At 35.3% G+C, this 21,853-nt stretch overlaps 1 protein-coding gene and 1 pseudogene across 3 annotated transcripts in view; one reads left to right on the top strand and one right to left on the bottom strand.

Moving 5' to 3' along the window:
* Nucleotides 1-21,853, bottom strand: part of LOC105478918 (ankyrin repeat domain 62) — an 80,978-nt gene that overhangs the window by 27,395 nt on the left and 31,730 nt on the right. For all 3 annotated transcript variants that reach the window (XM_011736649.3, XM_011736647.3, XM_011736648.3), the window contains exons 16-19: nucleotides 21,230-21,399; nucleotides 13,855-13,888; nucleotides 13,446-13,587; nucleotides 3,554-3,624 (exon numbers count right to left, since the gene is read on the bottom strand). In XM_011736649.3, coding sequence (XP_011734951.2) covers nucleotides 3,554-3,624; nucleotides 13,446-13,587; nucleotides 13,855-13,888; nucleotides 21,230-21,399 — 417 coding nt within the window. The remainder of the gene's footprint in view (nucleotides 1-3,553; nucleotides 3,625-13,445; nucleotides 13,588-13,854; nucleotides 13,889-21,229; nucleotides 21,400-21,853) is intronic.
* LOC105478917 (succinate dehydrogenase [ubiquinone] cytochrome b small subunit, mitochondrial pseudogene) lies at nucleotides 3,863-5,280 on the top strand (annotated as a pseudogene).

Here is a 21,853-nt window from a genome sequence, read left to right as displayed (position 1 = left end):
TATGAAGGTGCTTGCTGAAATACAAGAACTAAAATTTGAAACCACATAAGAAACAGAGTTAAACTGCTAAGATGCTACTTTAGGGTTCTGGAAAATGAGATGCTTTCCAAATCTCACATTCAGTAACCACGACATTTTATAGCTGGAGGATATACAGTGTAAGAAATTATCTACTTTAGCCCCATTATCAAAAAAGATTAAATGATTCATCTAAAGCCCCTGGCATTTCCGAGCATTTTATTGCACAAAACCTGATAATACTGTTTCATAATGCTGAATCAGATAAATTACCTGATACATTCATGAAATTAATCAGAAGAATTAAAAGTGTAACTCCGGGAAAGTAACTTAATGCCTCAGAAGGGGCTGAGAGGTCTCATCTACTTTTACTTTTAAAGGTGAACATCACCAGATTTTTATCTATCTTTAAAACTCGATGTACCTAAATCAGGTTTCTACTTTGGAGTCATATACTAAATTTTTGGCTGAGAATCCATGGTACTGACATAATAAAGTTATACATGCTAAAAGTTATGCTCTATTAAACAAAATCACATTAAGATCTGCTTTGACAGAAACATGTGGAAGTTGTGATTAAAAATAGATGGAGATATCTATATACATTTGTTTTCAAACATATTTAAGGTTGTCATGATGAAATTGTAAGCCCTAACATATTGAGTGAAATGGATCAACTTACACACCTGAAAGCACAACACACAGATTCCTTTGCCTATGAATATTTGTTCCAACTCTCAAGGATAGATACATTTTTATAGCACTTCTCAGTCATTGCTTCCTTCCCATTGATTTCCCACTTTATTGTTTAAGTGCAATTCATCGTTAAATCAATAGGGAAAAATTATACCCTAGAGCTTATTAAATTTTTAAAGCAATTTCATATAGGCTAACCCTAGTTTAGAAGTGTCTATATCCATGATGTATGAATAGTTTTTATCCCAGTCCCTATGCCACTTGGAAAATGGACAGACTTGGGCTGATTAAGTAATGAAGATAGAATGTTTTCCTGAACTCCTATCATTTAAATTGAGAAATAATCTATTTCTACACACAATTATGTATATAGATAACCCCATTTGGCATAAGAGCTTTTCATAAGTAAAAAAATTAGAATGCACCAAATAACTGGTCAAGAGAAAGAAAAACAAGTAGCAGCAAGTGACCCTGTAAACCCTGTAAATCTTTCTGAAGTTGAACTTTACTTTCTTCTTTCTAAGAAGAGCTGTGGGAAGACAGCGACCATCTTCCAGACCCCAAAAAGGTAGATCCACTGACAGTTCATACCGTGCACCTGGAAAAGCTGCAGGCACTCAACATCAGACCATGAAAGCAGCCACAAGGGCTGGAACTCTAGTTGTAATATACCTGCCTCATTCTTAAGTCTTTGTATATTGTGCTGTAACTATTCTTCTAGATGTACTTTTGATGCTCTGTCACTGTGTGGTGGAGAAGAATGCACATTTTCTAACCCAAGTTCTATTCTTTTATAGTTATTTGTACTGTAATTATGATATAATGGTTTCTGGAACAAGTTCTGTATTGGTTTTGTATTCTTCCTAAGTGTCTGTAACAACAGAAACACTATGCTTTTTTTTTTTTTTCTCACATACTTAATTTATCTGGAGCAGGTAAGCCACAAATCCAAAAGGCTTATTGGATCACTAAACTGAGGCACATTTCTGATGTCCAATTTGCAATTAATGTTATGTTGGTGATTTTTTTCATCATGGACCTGTAACACTCTTGGTCTTCTTTTATTTCAATGGTAATTACTTCTGGGTTCCTTGCTTTTGTACTTTTTGTGTCATTATAAAATTCTCCTGGTCAATGTTAAAAGCATGTTCTGTGTCTGGTTTGTTACTATTTTCACAGTATACTTTATTTTCATTTAAATAAAAATTAGAAGATGACTGGCAAGCAAATTCTGGAGATCAAGAGTATAAATGAGATCAAAAGACATTTATGAGGCTGCACTATTTTTAAACAGGAAATATTAGGAATACATATTAGATGAACACTCCAGATACATCTTTTCCTGACAATCAGGTGCATTATTTGTCAAATTTGAGGGTATTTTAAGTTTGCTATTCCTGTAGGGCTATCATGGAGTGGCTCTTCCTAAAAACAAGGCAGTAGTTTTGTATTCTTCACAAATTTCACCCAAATTCTGCTTTAACTCAATTTTGATGAGTTTTAAAGTTTTTTTCCACCTCATTTGTCTTGTTTGATCCACATTTTCCTCATACTTTTGCACATAAGGGAGTCCTGCATATACACATGTATGCTATTACAATACTTGTTCACTTCTGTTTGCTGAGACATTTTTTGCAGATGTGAAAGTGGAAGATTATGAGTTTTGTTTGTCAGATGTCTTTTCTGTCAGAGTGTATGTTTTAGGAATAACTTTGTCTTTAAATAATGAAGTATGAAAAAATGAAAATTTAACTGTTAAATTTCTTAATATATGTTTACCTAATCCCAAATCACTTTTTTGTAACCAAAAAGTGAAAAATAGTTTGCATAAGCCTAAAATATAAGAAAAGCACAAACCATCAAACTTCACTTTGACAGTATTTGGAGTAACATTAATTCATTGTGTGATAGATTTACCAAAAATGAAATAAGAGATTATTTTTAGTAATACAAAGTCATTTTCACTTAACAAGATTTTATCTCACTGTGCTGGAAATAGTGATACCCAACAGTGGACATTTGAGTGTTTTTTCAAAGATTACTAACTGGTGAGTAGGCAAACTTTAAATTATTAGGAGTCAAAATCAACACCAATCAAAAGAAAAGCAAATTCTTACATTTTAATTCAAATTATATACTGTAAAATAATAGTGTTATATAGCTATATAAACTATAGGCTTAAGTCAAGTTCTAATAAATTTTCAGGCCTACGAATGACAGTTGATTTAAAAGATTTAAAAATATTTGCAGATTTCCTATGTTGAAATAAGTTGGGAACATTATTGCTTGAACCCAAACACCAAAAGTGCCATTTTGCAAGGTCTGATTCTCTTGATAGGTAGTTGGGTTGATTTCATGACCCCATTCTGCCCTGAACATAGATATTGAAATTAGTAAGAGATCACAATGGAGAATGCATGTTTAATCTTGGTATTAGTCATCAGTAATATAAAACTGCAAATTTAGGATCACTGGCAATGATTACTCCTTTAACAGGAATCCAACTCAGCAGCCATCACTGTTAAATTATTCATAATTTTTTATTGCTTAAAATTATAATTCAATATTTGATATTACCTTCTTCATTATATTAGGTTATAAAAACGGAACAGCAAACAATACTCAGGAACTTTCTGCCTCAGTTCCAAGGTTAATATTAGCTGTAAATCACTGTAGATTCTTAGAACACTTTAAATTTTAGAAACAGTTAAAATGTTTTTAAAATTAACTGTTAAGTTATATTCAATTGATTCTAAAAGGCTAGTCCAAAAGTAATTTCATTTGGATTATGCTACATTACCAAAGAAAACCAGAAATTTGAAATTAAATTTTGACATACCTGTGGCTGGCTACTTTCACATCCTTCAAGGCTCTCTTGCTCTCCCTCTGATGTCATTTCTAAGTCTTGTTCTGCTCACAAATCCATATATTTAGTTAAAATGAACTACTTAGAACAATTAGATAAAAACTTTAGTCTTTATAAAAATGAAAATAATATATATTTTTCTTTCATAAATTGAGAATTTTAATGAAGCTTAATCTTTAGTGATATATCTACTTCTTAAGAATTACTTCTAGTTCTCCAAAACTTCAACAAACTACTTGGCAAGACACCAGATGTCACCAGATTCAAGCCATAGACCAACACCTCAAAGATTTGCTCACAAATTAATCCACCCAATATAAATGAATGAAACTATCAGAAAAACAAAATTTGAAAATCCAGTATTAACAGATAAACTAACACTATATATTGTTCTTTACTTCCTAACATTACCTTTTTAATAACACACTAAGCCTGCTGCTTCTCATTATGAATAACTTCCAATATGACTGTTACTGCTTATATCTGCATCCATATATGCCCCGTTCATTATATCTGAAATGTTTCCCTCTACTATTCCGACAAATTTCATTTTTCAACAGACAGCTATGTAAACTCTTCTTTGATTCTGGTTCTTTCCCCAGATAAACAGTTTTATATAATACAAGTTTCATAAAACATGCAGTTAAGGTTTCAAAAATGGGTTTATGTTTTAACTGACTATAACTAAAACAGAGAGTGGGGGTTGGTGGATGACCTTGAGCTATCAAGAATGAGATGATGGTTCTCTGGAGACTGAGCACCCTTCGCAGTGCCCAAGGAGGCTGAGCTCTGTTGCTGTGAACCCCAGCGGTCGGACCTGCTCATATCTCAGTATTACTTCAGAACTGACCTACCCCAGAATGGTGTGGAGTGCAGCACATTCGCTTGTCACCGAGCCACCATCCTGGTTCCCAGATTGCATCTCTCCACTGGACTAGGGAGAGGGTAGTCAGTGTTTTGCTCCTGGGCCTGCTTCTAGCTGCTTATTTGAATCCTTGGCTCTGTGACAGACTACTCCTGGCTGCAACCCTCACTCTTCATAGTTACTGGGGCCTTGGACAAGTTGTTAATGACCATGTTCATGGGAATGCCTTGCAGAAAGCTGCCAAGGTAGAGCTTTTGGCACTTTAAGCTTTAACCTTTGCTGGGCTTTGCTATTTCAACTATCACGATGTGGGCATCTGCAAAGCTGTTGCCATGCTGTGGAAGCTCTGACCATTCTGACTTCATACTTTGAAGAATTGATGTATGCCTCTTTGTCTCTGCTTTGTCATACCATTCAACTCAGAATAAGGAAGAAATAACAGGTAAGTCCATTGGTGGACAGCCTTCTTCTCTTAATCACAAGATTATTTTCCAAATTTAATATTTGAGGAAAAGGTTTGAGAAGAATTATGACTAAGAAATTGTGAGACTGAGTTTTGTATTCTGGTGAGTTAATGGGGTTGCCTCCCAGCTTCTCTTAAGAGTCACAGTATAACCAAACATGATATATGAGCTTTTGCCTTTTATCAATCTCTTAAAGAGAATCCAGCTTTATTACTATCAATATATGATCAAACTTCTGCATTTGCCTTGGGAATAATGGACAAAGGGAAATACTGTTAATTCATGAATAAAAACTTTGCAGAAAATTAGACAGTGTTTAGTTTTTGAAAACTTCCCTCTCTATTCAGTAGATACCACCTATTGATGGTTACATATACCAGGGAAATTTTAAAATTAGGAAATGCTGTATCTCACATTATGAATTTCTTTTTTTTTTTTTTTTGAGACGGAGTCTCACGCTGTTGCCCAGGCTGGAGTGCAGTGGCGCGATCTCGGCTCACTGCAAGCTCCGCCTCCCGGGTTCCCGCCATTCTCCTGCCTCAGCCTCCTGAGTAGCTGGGACTACAGGCGCCCGCCACCGCGCCCGGCCAATTTTTTGTATTTTTAGTAGAGACGGGGTTTCACTGTGGTCTCGATCTCCTGACCTTGTGATCCGCCCGCCTCGGCCTCCCAAAGTGCTGGGATTACAGGCTTGAGCCACCGCGCCCGGCCCACATTATGAATTTCTAAATCTTAGGAAGAAAAGCTTGGAGTACTTCTGAATATAGAGAAGTTCCATTTAAGAGCAAGGTTCCCCTTGTAGACGTATCAAAATATTATAAATTCTAAACTGACACTCAATTCTCAAATGTATTTTACTTTTTCTGAAACAATCTATCCATGAATACAAAACTATAAGTAATAGTTATTTTGCCACTATGGGAATCCCTAATGTGAAAATGTATTCTATGAATTGTTTTTAAATAAAATGTTGTATAATTAAAAAAAGAAAAGTGCACATATTCCAAAATTAACCTACTGGCTTGCAAAAAAAAAAAAAAAGTGTTTTTCAGTAAGAATAGCAAATCATGATCCTGAGAGGATAACTGTCAAAGCTTCTGGGAGAGTGCTGTGGCATATTTTTAATAGAACACATCGTACTTAATTATACCATTAACCTACATGTATTTTTCATGTTCAACCATGTGTCCTATATTTTAATAAGTACTTTTATTTATTAAAATATTTTAATATATTTTAATAAGTACACAGTTGTGATGACAGCATAGTTGAACATACAGCTACTTCCTCATGAAAGAAAATGTTCTGAAATGACCTTCTTAGAGAGACAGTTGTAGAATAACATTTGATAAAAATATTGATTGTTTTCCAACCTCAGGTGGGCTACTGTTATGCCTCCATTACTTGGATCCAGTAGTTGGGCCCTTTCTTAAAAATTCTTAACCCACTCATGGAAGAAGATATATAAAACACACCAACAATTAACATAAAATAAGCTTTTGATGTATAAATGTTTATGAAAAAAATTTAATTTCCACAGACTTATTCATTATTAATAAGATTCTATATTTCAAAATCAGTGCAATGTTTATTGAAAGTATTAGTTTTGTTATTTAAGGAACGAATCCTATCATTGTTTTGTTTCTAAAATTAGTTTGACTTGGCACACCATGTTAGTCTCTGAAAAACAGGTTTCTGATCACAAAAATAACTTGCTTAAAAAAAAGCCAATATAGCCGGGCGCGGTGGCTCAAGCCTGTAATCCTAGCACTTTGGGAGGCCGAGACGGGCGGATCACGAGGTCAGGAGATTGAGACCATCCTGGCTAACACGGTGAAACCCCGTCTCTACTAAAAATACAAGAAAATTAGCCGGGCGAGGTGGCGGGCGCCTGTAGTCCCAGCTACTCGGGAGGCTGAGGCAGGAGAATGGCGTGAACCCGGGGGGGGGCGGAGCTTGCAGTGAGCCGAGATCGCGCCACTGCACTCCAGCCTGGGGCACAGAGCAAGACTCCGTCTCAAAAAAAAAAAAAAAAAAAAAAAAAAAAGCCAGTATTTCTTAGTTCAAATGAAATTTGATTAATATCAACAAAACCTGTATCTTTGATGTGTGATATGGAGTAGAGAAATGAGTCGCTGTGGTTTACGCCAATACTTGCACTCCCTTGCACTGCTCACAGTAATCTTTAGGGGCAGTGATAATCTAATGTTCTGATTAAGTGCAAATATACAGAAGCCATGTCAAGTAAGTTCTCTCAAGTGTCCTCATCATTAACTCCAAAAAGACTAAGATAGTTTCTTTCCTTCCTCCCTCCTTCCCCCTTCACAATCCTTCTGCTCTGGCAAAAGTCTCTCAATCTATGGTCTTCATTCTTCCCCTTGTATTATATCCCTCATAAATTATCCCCACCACTTCTTTCCTCTCCATTTAACACTAGTATCTTACATATTGATAACTTCTATTTCTTAATCTTTTTGCTATTTCCCCTGTGAGGAGAAACATGATCAGAAATAAAAGCACAATGGCACTTTCCCTTGGCCTTGTTTTGTCTTGAACCACTATCCAATGACAATCCAATGGCAAACAGGCATATGGAAAGGTTCTCTATATCACGGATCACCAGAGAAATGCAAATCAATACTACAGTGAGATATCGTCTCACCCGTTAAAATGGCTTTTATCCAAATGAGTTACTAATAAATGTTAGTAGAATGTGGAGTAAGGGGGACTCTTATACACTGTTGCTGAGAATGTAAATTTAGGACAGCCACTGTGAAGAACAGTATAGAGGGCCCTCAGAAGGACTAAAAGCCACCATACCATCTAGCAATTCCATTGCTAGGTATATGCTCAAAAGCAAGGGAACTGGTATATTGAGGAGATGTCTGGCTTCCCATGTTTATAACAGGACTCTTCACAATAGCCAAAATTTAGAATCAATCTTTTTTCACAAACAGACACATGGATAAGGAAAATGTGGTATATATACACAATGGAGTGCTGTTCAGCCATAAGAAGACAATCAGATCCTGTTATCTGCAATGACATGGATGGAACTGGAGAACTTTATGTCAAGTAAAATAATATAGGCACAGAAAGAAAAGCTTCACTATTAACTGAATGCTTACAATTCTAAATACTGGGAATACAATGGTAACCATAAACCTGAGATTCCTGCTCATGTAGCTGACATTCTAGTGAATGAGGGAAAGAAAATAAATTAACAAGTAAACAAATACATAATTTTAGATAGTAATGAGTTTTGAAGTAAACACAACTAGGAGTATTAGAAAGAGCTTGACTAAATGAGGATCTACTTTACATGGTGTGTTCAAAGAAAATCTCTTTGTGTTGTGATATTCAAAATAGGCACTAAGTGATGAGTATGAGACAGCCATTCAAAGCAGAGTAGCATTCTAGGTGGGAGGAGCAGCTAGTGCAGAGGCCCTGGGTCACAACAAGCTGGGTGTGCTTGAAGAAATGACAGTATGACTAGATAATCATGAGGGAGGGATGGGTTTTTAGGAGAAGAAATTGGGGAGGCATGCAGAGACCAGGGTTTCTAGGTCTTGAAAGGAATATCATAAAGTTTGGATTTTATTTGCGTAAGAAGCCACTAGTGGGTTTTATGGAAAAACATGATTTATATTTCAAAACAATTACCCTTGCTACTAAATGGGGCATGGAATATAGATGGGGAAGCACGGAAACGAGATCAGTTTGGAGGTTGTTATATTAGACCAAGTGCAAGAAGATGGTGGTTGGGAGTAGTTCTGTATCAGTGGATATATAGATCCTACTTGAATGTATCAGTCTGAATAAAAATAAAGCTGTACAAAATTAAAAAAAAAAAGAAAAAAAAGAAAAGCTTCACATGTTGTCATTGTCACGTCTGGGACTGAAAAATTAGAACAATTATTTTCATATGATTAGTGAGTAGAAGAATTGTTACCAAAGGTTAGGAAGAATGTAAGGGTGGTGGAAAATGAGAATGCTTAATGCAAACAAAATATAATTAGATGTAGCAAATAAAAATTAGCATTTGATAGCATAATAATGTGATTATAGTCAGTGATAATTTGTTGTACATTTTATAATAACTGAGTAAGTACACTTGGAATGTTCATAAAACAAAGAAATGATGAATGTTTGAGTTAATGGATACCCCAATTAACCCTGATGTGATTATTACACATTGTAAGCCAATGTCAAAATGTCTCACATATCCCATAAATATAAGCACCTATTAAGTACCCATAAGAATTAAACACAAAAATTACACAAAATCAAAGGACATATATAGACACACACACACACACACACACACACACACACACACACACACACACACACACAGTGTACTAATTAGAACATCAGACTGGCTTAAGATCATCAGTGTAACATAACTGACATGAGGCAAATAAAGTTATAGTAGAAAATCTTCCAACAAAGAAAACTCCAGGCTCAGCTAGCTATGCTGATGAATTGTACCAAATATTTTCAGAAGAAACAATACAACACTAACTGTGCAAAAAGAAACAAGAAAGAGTACATCTCAACTCACTATATAATGTTAGCATTATCCTGAACCAAAACCAGACAATGATATTACCAATTAAAAAAACCTCCCTCATGAGTATGAATGTAAAAACTGAACCAAATTGTGAAACAACCAAGACATCCTCCAATAGGTGAATGAATAAACTGTGGTTAAACAGTCAAACAAAGGAATATTACTCCATGTGGAAAAGAAATAACCAATCAAACCATGAAAATACATGAAGGAACCATACATGCATATTACCAAGTCAAACAAGCCAACCTAAAAAGGCTATTTTCTGTATGATTCCAACTATATGACTTTCTGAAAAATGTAAAATTATGGATATAGTAAAAAGATCAGTGGCTGCCAGAGGGTGAGGGATGGCAGGAAAAGATACACAGGTAGAGTACTGAGGATTTTTAGGGAGGTGAAAATAACGTATATGACATGCATTCATATCAGTCTACTTTGGGACTAAACCCATACGATGTATAGCACCAACGTACAATGCACACTACGGGCTGCAGGTGATTCTGATGTGCCAATGTAGGCTCATCCATTATAGCAACTGTACCACTATGGGAGGTTACTGATAAGGAGCGAGGCTACATGTGTGTGCAGGTAGAAGGTATTTGAAAAGTGTCTGTACCTTCCTCTCAATTTCGCTGTGAACATAAAACTGGTCTAATAAATAAACTCTTTATAATAAACCAATAAAGACTTTATCATAACTTCTTTAGAAAATTGAATCCAACAGTATAATAAAAGGACAATACATCATAAACAAATGGGTTTTTTTCCCAGGACTGCAGGGTTGGCTTAACATTCAAACATCGTTGTTATCTGCCAGATTAACAATGGAAAACAGTAGATCCATAGAATCATCTCAACAGATAGAGGCATTTGATACAATTCAACACTCATTCCTGATTTTGTAAAAATGAAAAAGTCTCAGCAAAGTAAGAATTTTTCAGCAAGATAAAGAGCATCTATGATGAACCTACAGCTAACATGTATCACGGTGAAAAACTGAGTATGTTCCCCAGAAGATGAACAACAACACAGGAATGTCTGCTTTTACTGCTTTTATGCAGCATTGTTCTGAAGACTCTAGCTAGCGCAGTCGGGCAAGAAAAAGAAATAAAAGTCATCCCAGTTGAAAAAATAAATAAAACTATCTTTATACACAACCATGACCACACAATAGGTTTCAGTAAACTCTAACCTGTGGACCAGCTTCTTGTCTTCGTCAATGAGCACAGCTGTGTTCATTAATGTACAGGTTGTCTATGGCTGCTCTCATACTACAGTGGCAGAGTCTATCAGCTACAACAGAAACCCCTTTTGCCACAAGTCTTTAATAAGAGGGTACTTTGAGAAAGAAAAGGTTTGACAATCTTTGGTCTATGTAGAAAATCTGATCAAATCTACCCAGAATGTACCAGAACTAATAAGTGAGTTCAGCAAGATTGGACTATACAAAATCAACATACAAAAACCAACTGTATTTCTGTATATTAGCGATAGAGTAAAATTTTAAAAATATCATTTATGACTATATAAAAAACTGAAATAAACAGCTGATAAAACATAAAAAGACCTATATACTAAAAACTACAAAATATTACTGAGAAAATTAAATATGACCTATATAAATGGAGACATACACTTTCTTCAGGAGCAGGAAGATTCATTATAGTTAAGATGTCCATTCTCCATAATCTATAAATACAACACAATCCCAACCTAATCAATCCCAACAAGCCAGCAGACTTTTTTTTAAATTGACAAATCGATGTGGAAATGCAAAGGATCTAGTAGAGCCAAAACAGAACCAATAACAAAATCTGAAAACTGATTTTGAGAATTATTACAAATCAATAGTAATCAAAACAATGTGCCACTGGTACAGGATGAGTATCCCTTATTAAAAATGCTTGGGACCGGAAGTATTGCAGATTTTGGATTTTGGAATATTTGCATATACATAATGAGATCTCTAGGACATAGAACCTAGGTCTAAACACAAAATACACTTATTTTTCATATACACCTCATACACAAAGCCTGAAGGTAATCTTATTTTATTTTATTATTTTAATTTTTGAGACAGTCTTGCTCTGTCACCCAGTCCAGAGTGCAGTGGTGAGATCATGGCTCATTGCAACCTCTGCCTCCCAAGCTGAAGCGATTTCTTGCCTCAGCCACCTGAATAGCTGGGAATACAGTGTGCATCACCATGCTCAACTAATTTTTGTATTTTTAGTAGAGATGGGGTTTTGCCATGTTGGCCAGGATGATCTTGAACTCCTGACCAAAAGTGATCCTCCTGCCTCGGCCTCCCAAAGTTCTGGGATTACAGGCATTAGCCACCACGCCTGGCCTCTGAAAGTAATTTTAAATATTTCATAATTTTTGAATGAAACAAAGTTTGTGCACACGAGCTCAGTTATGGAACTTTCCACTTGTGAGATCAGGTTGACAATGAAAACATTGTGGATTTTACAGCATTTCAGATTTGGGATTTTGAATTAGGGATGCTCAACCTATATAAAGAAAGTCAAATACAGACAGTCCCCAACTTCAGGTGGTTTAACTTATTAATTTTACAATGGGTTTAATGAAGTATTACTTAGCTTTTGACTGAAAGGGTGGATTTATCAGGAAGTAACCCTACCATAATTTGAGGAGCACTGAATTAATAGAATTCAACAGAAAGTCCACAAATAGATGACATATAGCCAACCAGTTTATTTCTGACAAAGGCAGGATGGCAATGTGGTAGAGAAAGGATAGCCATTTCCACATATAGTGCTCAAACAACCGGCTGTTCAGATCCAAAAAGTTAACTTGAATCTATACCTCATTCTATATACAAAAATAAACTCAAAATGAAACATGCATTTAAATGTAAGACCCAGAACTATAAGACCCCTAGAATGATGCACAGAATAAAATTTTTGAGAAAATTACTTGTGCTAGGCACAGTTTTCTTAGATACGACATAAAATGCAAACTCTGTAACTAAACAAGTTCTTCAAAATTTAAAACTCTTCAAAAGACACTATTAATAAAGTCAACCTACAAACTGGAAAAAAAATTCTTGTAAAGTAATAGTATCCAGAACTATTAAAATTCATCAAGCAAGAAAACATCAATCTAATTTTGTAAATGGAAAAAGATTTGAAAACATAGTTCACCAAAGAGGATATACAGATGGCAAATAAAACCATAGAAAGATGTTTAACATGTTTAGTCATTAGGATCATGCACAGTAACCACATCCATGAGAATGGCTACAAATAAATACTGCAGTACTTAGTGTAACAATGCAGCAACTGCAACCGTCCTATTCTGCTGATGACAATATAAAATGGTACACATCTTTTGGAAAACAATTTAGCAGTTTTTCTAAAAAGGGAACATAAGGCAGCAAAGGACACTTTTGAGGGTGATGGATATGATAATTGTGTTGATTATGGTGACAGTTTCACAGGTGTATACACCTGTCAAAACTTACTAAATTGTACATCTTACATATGTGCACTTTAACATACATCAACTATATTTCACTAAAGCTAAGGATTGTAGGAGCAAACACCTGGGCGCTGGCTGTGACACAGAGAGAAACAAGGGTATGAAATGAAGTAGTATAAAGCTAGAGCATTGTCATCTTTACCTTATAGCAATGACAAGTTGCAGCTGGGTGTTAAGCAATCGGGTAACATGATCAGATGTGAATTTTAAAAATGTATATAATTATGGTTGCAGAATAGACCATGGTTTTGGAAGGTGGGGAAGTAGGGAAAAGAGTTATAAGTTTATCACAGTATTCAAGGTATGAGATAATGACAACCTGACCCTGGGTAAAGGCATATTTCTGAGATGAACATCCCTATAACACATCAGTGATCTATGGTACGGTGCTAAGCAATGTGTGCATACATTACTATAGGATAGGGAAAAAGCCTTATATTTATGCATTGGTCCTACCTTTATGCTCCATTCCATGTTGTTCAATGAATAACATAAAGTTTTTATCACTGGAATAAGGCAAGTCATCATCCTCCGAGGATGTTTCAGGTGACCAAATTATGTCACTGAGGTCATCCTTGGAATATAGATCTCTTTTAACCTATAATAAATAACACTGTTTCAAAATGTCTACCAAATATTTATGGCAAATACTAAATGTACACCAGTGGGAACTATTCATCTTTTTCTATGAGCAAAACCAAAGTACTTCTTAAAATAACTGACTTTGGTTAAAAGGGTACCTTTACGAATGGTTGCTGTTGCTTTTTGAAAGCCAATGTCTTTACAACAAAGGATTTTCTGTTTTTTAAGTGAACTTTAATAAGGAATTTTCAACAACATTCTTGACAATATACTTTTACAATACCTTGTTCTTTTCATTAGAGGTTTTCCTTGCAAGCCTAAAAAAAAAAAAAAAAACAAAAAAATTCCAATCAGGCAAATAGTAAATATGTAAAATACAAAGAATATCTATTTCTTAAATAAAACCTCTGTATTTGTAATTTCTCTCTCCTATTCATAAAGTTTACAGGAAATTTTTCACAGGTGATATAAAATACAATTATTTTCTACAAGGGGATAAAACTATAAATGAAAGGGTATATTACAGGACAAATAAAATATATTACTACTAATATAAAACAATTAAGTTTAGATCAAGTTTTCTGACAGCCAAAGAAAAAGAAGAAACATGTTACTTGTATTACTTCATAGAAAAAATATATATAACACACTAGTTTTTTCTCTTGTTGCCCCTCCCTCCGTTTTTTTGTTTGTTTGTTTTGTTTTATTTTTTAAAACAGAGTCTCACTCTGTCACCCAGGCCAGTGTACAAGGCGTGATCTCGGCTAACTGCAACCTCCACCCCAGGGTTCTAGTGATTCTCCTACCTCAGCCTCCTGAGTAGCTGGAATTACAGGCACCTGCCACCACGCCCAGCTTATGTATTTATTGTTTGTATTTTTAGTAGAGACGGGGTTTCACCATGTTGGCCTGGCTGGTCTTACCACGTTGTCCTGGCTGGTCTTGAACTCCTGACCTAAGGTGATCCACCTGCCTCGGCCTCCCGAAGTGCTAGGATTACAGGTGTGAGCCACTGCACCAGGCCTTGTTGCCCTTTTATATACAAACAAGCTTTAATTGGTACTAAGACCTATGTGATAAATATTAATTATGTAACAGAAACCCTTATTTAAATGATGACATTGGTGAGCTTTTCAGGACATACTGTGCAGGTACTGTGTACTATTCTAAACACTGTACAAGTGTTTAAGTGTCTTGAATCCTCCCAACAATTCTGTGTAGTAGGTAACTTACTAGGCATTTAATACAGGAAGAAAGTAGGCAAGGAAAGGCCATATAATTTGCCCAGGCCCATAAAACTGGTCAATAGCAGACTAAGCATTCAAACCCAAGAACTCTGGCTCCAAAATATGTGTTTCAGGATACCCTATAATATGCTATAAAAGTAATATTTATTTTCAACTGTTTACAAGTAATATAAAAGCAGATGAATTCTTATTATCTATGACTACAAATAATCTCTGAATCTTGCAATTTTTTAAAGTAAGATTTTATACCTATGCAGTTTTGGAAACCTGCTTTTAGTAATCTGAAAACTTGGTTTCTCTAAAGAAATTCACCAAAAAACATTCATTCATCCTTTCAACTATTCATGTATTCGACCAACACTTACTGAGTGTACAACACATGTCAAAGAGCCTGTTGATTGGTCCAGGGAAATATATATATTTTTTTACCTTTGAACTATACAGTCCAAAAGTAACAGTCTGCAATGAATTTTTTCAGGAGTTTGCTTTTCTATTAATCATTAGAAAGCCTCCCTCTCCCCACAATCTGAAAAACCATAAAGGTGACACGCCTGTTATTTCAGAATACCTTGCTAAAGCACAGCTATTCGTGATGCTACTTTCAAAGGTACTGTGATACATAAATCATCAGGGAATGTTTAAATTCTATTCAATATGACTCAAGTGTTTGTATGTTTATTATTACAGATTCTAAAAATATATGCATGTGAGTTTAACTTTTAGGTCATCATTTTCACGTACCATTATATTAAAATATTCCATTCCTGAACCAGTTCTTAAAGAAAAACCTCTTCCAATAAAATGATACGTGAATAGAAATTGTAAGAATTGATTTACTATAAATATTTAAAAAAGAATGGATCAAATTTTCCAAAGCTCACACATGCAAACAAAACTAAATTCCAAAAACACATTTCTTCTCTACTGGATTATTCCAAACAACAAACAAAAATACTCTAACAGTTTCCATTTTAAAATTGAAAATGAAACAAAAGTCTCTTGAATCTCACATTCTTCTTCTTTACTTGTCACCCATTTCTCTACTTCCTTTTGCAGTCAAAGTTCTCTCAGGAGTTGTCTGTGTTTAGCACTACAGTCAGGGTTCTATGGCAACCAGCTGAAACTCCTCCTTGACAAGGGCACTAATCATCATCTTAATCAGTCTTCCAGCAGCATTGATACAGTTGACTATTCTCCAGATTAGGCTGTCTACACTAGTTTATTTCTAGATAAAGTAATCACTGCTAATATTCCTTCACAGGGAGATAAGAAAATTAGAGATTTTATCCTCCTTCATCCTTAACCATTTCACTAAAACTGCTATCATTATTTTTACAGAAGACTGCCAGTCTTCTAGACTGGGTAGAAGACCAGTAAGTACACTGGCCTTCTCAAACACTGGTGTAACGACAGGTTCTTTTGAGGTGTATTTTTAAAATTTTCATTTTTCTTTACTTCCTTCACATGCAAGGGATGATCACTACTTTAAAAAATCCATTAAAAAGCCAATGTTTTCTAATAATTCTACTTACAAAGAATAAAAAAATTATTGTGAAATTCATACTCTTCTCCATCTCAATTTATTTACTAATTCAAAAACCAATTTGAACTACCAACATATCCAAAGAAATGTATATTCCCAGCTTTAAATAAAAAAAGGTAATCAGCCGAGCGCAGTGGCTCATGCCTCTAATCCCAGCATTTTGGGAAGCCAAGGTGGGTGGATCATGAGCTCAGGAGTTCAAGACCAGCCTGGCCAAGATGGTGAAACCTTGACTCTACTAAAAAAAAAAAAAAAAAAAAAAATTAACCAGGCGTGGTGGCGGGTGCCTGTAATCCCAGCTGCTTGGGAGGCTGAGGCAGGAGAATTGCTTGAATCAGAGGTTGCACTGAGCCAAGATTGCACCATTGCACTCCAGTCTAGGTGACAGAGCAAGACTCCATCTCAAAAACAAAACAAAACAAACAAAACAAAAACAGGTAACCAGGCCAGGCGTGATGGCTCACACCTGTAATCCTAGCACTTTGGGTGACCAAGGCAGGTGGATCACTTGAGGCAAGCCTGGCAAACATGGAAAGACCCTGATTCTATCAAAAACACAAAAACTAGCTGGCGTGGTTGTGCACGCTTATAATCCTTTGGAAGCTGAGGCATGAGAATCACTTGAACTTGAAAGGTAGAGGTTGCAGTGAGCTGAGATAGTGCCACTGCACTCCAGCTTGGGCAACAAAACTAGACTTTGTTTCAGAAAAAAAAAGCAAAACAGTTAACAGGTAATGATGACACAACGCAGTATGTAAGAGCTGATCTAGAAAAAATTATATCTGAGCATGAGGAAGACTTTATGGAAGAGGCAAAAGACAAGAGGAGCTCACCAGGCCAAAACAAACAAACAAACAAACAAACAAAAAACAAAACAAAACCAGAAACAGTAGGAGAACACCATTCTACATAGAGAATAGAATGTGAGCACAGGGATTAGGCACGTGGCATCCAGTTGTTTCCTGGGAACTTGAAAGGTAAAGTGTGAAACACATGAAAGTAAACACTGAGGGAAGAATGCTACACTAAACTTGAATGCTACGCTAAAAGGCTGGAGCTCACTGCCTGCAAGCAATGACTCTTAGACATGGGGTCATAGTTGGATTTGTGCCATAGTTTTTAATATGTTTCACTGAATTAAGTTTTCAAAATACCATGAGCTACATACAACCTGAAAGAAACTGTGAAATTACCTTAAAGGGAGAAAATACTTTTAAAATACCCGTATGTCTTTATATATTGTTCAAATTAGCATTATTCTGATTAGATAGAATTTTGTTTGAAAATAGAATGATTTTATTAGAAACTTTTAGCATAGTATCTATTTCTAATAAGAAAAGCTGAGTGATCACAATATTGGGGTTTGCTCCCGAATTAGAAAACCATTTATACAGAGAGTATAGCTCATTAAAAAGAGCCCAAAGAATCCAAAAAGGGCATATAATTGCCAGGTAAAATTGTCAGAATGAACTCATGTCAAACTGTATTTTAAGTGAGTATTAATGTTTAAAACTATACACCAGGATAAACTCTATTCACTCATTCGGTAAACATTTATTGAGTTGCTACTTACTATATGCTAGGTCCCTTCCTAGGCAATGAAAAACACAACGATGACAAAATCCTACTCATGAGCGCCAAGTAAACAAAACAACTAACAGCAGAAGCAAAATATATAGTATGTTAGAGAGGAACAACTCAAGCAGGAAAAAGGAGTGTTTATGTGCAGGAGGGGCAAGGTGGCGAAAATATTAGGATGGCTAGATAAGACCTTGCTGAGAGAGTGGCTTTTAAGGAAAGAACTGAAGAAATGGAAGGAGTAAGCAAGGAGGATATCTAACTCCATACAGAGTCAACCGCCCAGTACAGAGGGATGCAGAGTGTGTTCACAAAATAGAAAGAAGTTCCGTGTGGCTGCAGCAGAGTGGAAAGAGTAGAAAGGCAGAAGCATAAGTCAGGAAAATAGGAAGTCAGATCCTGTGGTTCCTTTGGAGTATTAGGAGAAAATCTGGCATATATTTTGAGTGAAATGGGAGGCAATTAGAAGTTTTTAACCAAAAGAGTGACATAATGTGACATGTTTTAATAGGTTCACTGGGTAAAGAATTGACGAAAAGAGGATTAAACATGGAGAAACAGAAAGACCTATTAGCAGTCTATGACACTACTCTAGATGGCCAATCAGATGACAGTGGAGTGGCTTGGACATGAAAGATGTGACTGGCTTCTGGATATATTGTGAAGTTAGACCTGATGAGATCTGCCAACATCTTGGCTGTGGAGTGTCAGAGATGGGGGTCGGGGGAGGGAGACAGAGAGAGAACGTGTGAGTCAAGGAGGACACCAGGGTTTTTGGCAGAGCATTTGCAAGAGTCATTATTAATGGAACAACAAGACTACATAAGGGGCAGGCAGGAGGAAGAACATCAGTAACCAGATTTTGGATCTGATAAACTTGACATATCCAATAGCTAATCAAGGAGAGATGTCAAGTAGACAGGCTGATATATAGGTCTGAAATTAAGGAGAGAAATGGGCTGGAGATACAAATTTGAAAATCATTAGCATATACAAGCTGGTAAAAGTCAGAAGAAAAAACCTCAAGAACTGAGCCCTGGGTCACTTTAATCTGTGAAAGGTAGAAGACGAGGAGATGTAACCAAAACAGGCTAAGATGGATGGACTAGAAAGTCAGGAGGAAAATCTAGGCCAGAGAGTGAGATTCTGAGAGCCAGTGAAGAAAGTGAAAGTATTGTTGATAGGTTACATAAAACGAGATCTAAAAAATTATATCTAGATGCGTTACAGTGAAAAATCAGTGACAACATTGAGAATAACAATTCTGGAGAGTGGTGAGAGTGAAAATTATGGCAGTGAGTTCAAGAGTGAATGGAAAGGAAACTTGAGGCCATGAGTACAAGCAGTTTAATTTTAAGGACATCATGCCCACGTGGCATTATCATGCATGATCTAATTTTCTTCTTGTTAAACTGTATTTTTCAATCCTTTCATAATGATTAAGGATTAATTACATGGTGTGTTTTAACACCTTAATAGTTTTTAAAAATTACATATATATAGCATTTTAAAAGCCAGACAAAGGTAATAAATAACATCATAAAATTATAGAACTAAAAACCCCTTGAACATTTCTATATTATAAAGCTGGTTATCATTTTGCTCATGCTTATAAACAAAGACCACAGAAAGACTAAAGGGCAGTATTTCCTACCTGAGAAAAATCACCCAACTCTGAGATATTTTATACTCATCAAATATACAAAATGGTTTGTCATACTAAAATATTAAATTCTATGAGATGAAAAAAGATGAAAATTCAAATAATCTTGTTTTGTCAACTGAATTTTTGTAAATTATATCATAGGAAGTCACTGTGGTAAAATATGGTGCCGTGCATGCTGAAATGTCTTTTAAAAGGATAATGGCAGGCATTCAGAGTGCCCCTAAACAGGAGGTTCACTGCATTAGCAGCACCCTGGTTTGGCACAGGAGTCAGCAAATCAGTACTTGTGGGCCAAATTCAGCCCACTGCCTGTTTTTGTAAGTAAAGTTTTCTTGGAACACAGTGCCACCTATTCATTTATTGTCTGTGAAAGATGTCAGAAACCTTCTGGTCCAGAAAGCCTAAAATAGTTACTATGTGGCTCTTTACAGGAAAAAACTGGTCAACTCCTGACTCGGCAGATCAAAGATCCTTTGATATAGTTTAACAAGTTTTACCAATACGCCGAATATTTACATGGAATACAGATCCCCATGTGCAATCCCTTGGGAATATTCAGATTATTCTGAGAATTCAATATTTGAGCACTCATGCATTGAGAACAAAAAAGCAAATGTCGTAACTAGCAATTTTGTTGGTAACGTAAAGTGCCAAGGTAGCATGTAGTTTCCTTTTACAACTCAATAGATATTACAAGTATTAAGACATTACAACATTATATTCTGACAAAATTTACTTAAGTTGTGTTATCAAACTAAATGTAAATATACTTAACTGATGAAATAATCAGTATATTATAGATCCAACCTCATTTTTGAAAGAGACTTGCATACCACATTATTTAATGGGTATCACAATTTACCCATTTCCTTATTAATAGGATTTTAGACTATCTCCAGCTTTTTGATATGACAATGCTATAATGAAAATTCTTCAATGTATATGTAATATATATTAATATCCTTAACAAACTTTTGTTATACTTAAGATGTTTCATAAACATGTTACAAACATACACATAGAAATACATAAGACATATATGCGTGCATGTATGTATATCTATATGCATGTAGCCAACATATATATATATAACATACAATAGGCCAACGTATATATGTAACATACAGTAGGGAAACATACACACATACACAGATACGTATATCAGAATATATATGTTGGCTGATTGTATGTTATATATAACATGTAATAAATGTCCATAACTTGTGTGTATGTGTAAAGTTGTATTTCCTGCAGGATCCAGTCTCAGAAGTAAAGCTGACACATTAAAGGAATGACATATTTGAAATTTTGATACATGCTATTAAATTACTCTTCATTAAATTACATATTTACCAAATTTATTAAATTACATATTTACCAAATAAGTGTATGAGAGAACTTTTTTTCACATTTGCCCACACTAGTTATGTTTTAATAAAACACCAATATGCTTGGAAAAACTGTATCTAATTGCCTGTTAATTTGCATTTTTCTGATTACCACGTAAGACAGAATATTCCCGGTGAAAGTATAAATTTAATTAATCATGCATATTATTTGAAATTAGAATTCATTTGATAGTACAATAACAATAATGTACTATCAACTAGTGCTATAGGCTTACCTATTGTACTCTTCCCTCTTCTGCCTGGGAAACTGATGATCATCAGATTTCCTGCCCCTTCTTTCTTGAATTAATTCATCATCATCATCATCATCGTCACTGTCATCAGCATGTAGGTTTCTTGACACTTCCATTTTCTTATTTCTGCACTTTCTCATTTTTTCTGCAACCTTCAATGAAAGTGTGACACTGAGAATAAATGTCATTATTTCATCCAATAGAATAAACTGTTCATTCATTTTGTCGCTTGACTCAGTCTGTCATGATAATAGTCATTAAAATACTTTGGACTTCCATTTTATTATATAATTGTTAGCATAAGTTATAATTTTTCCATTGAAATTCATATAAAGTCTAATTCATTTCTGTTTGAGTGACTACAACAAAATTTTCCAAACTTTCAAAAAGGGTCCATTCTAAATTTGTGCTTTTATTCCCATCCACTCTTTGCTAATATAAATTTTCACCATTTTGTGACCAGCAGAAATAGAGAAACAAAAGGAGAAAGGCATGAAATCTGTCCTCTTCTATTTTTACCTCCTAGAGTTTACACTGAATGGCCAGATTTAGAGAATGTGACATTGTGGGGCTTCAGGAACAGAAAGGAAGCTTTTCCCTCTCTGG

Source organism: Macaca nemestrina, chromosome 19, assembly GCF_043159975.1.
Source record: "Macaca nemestrina isolate mMacNem1 chromosome 19, mMacNem.hap1, whole genome shotgun sequence".
Lineage (NCBI taxonomy): Eukaryota > Metazoa > Chordata > Mammalia > Primates > Cercopithecidae > Macaca > Macaca nemestrina.
Note: the sequence above shows the minus strand (reverse complement) of the source record. Positions and strands in the feature narration are given on the sequence as shown.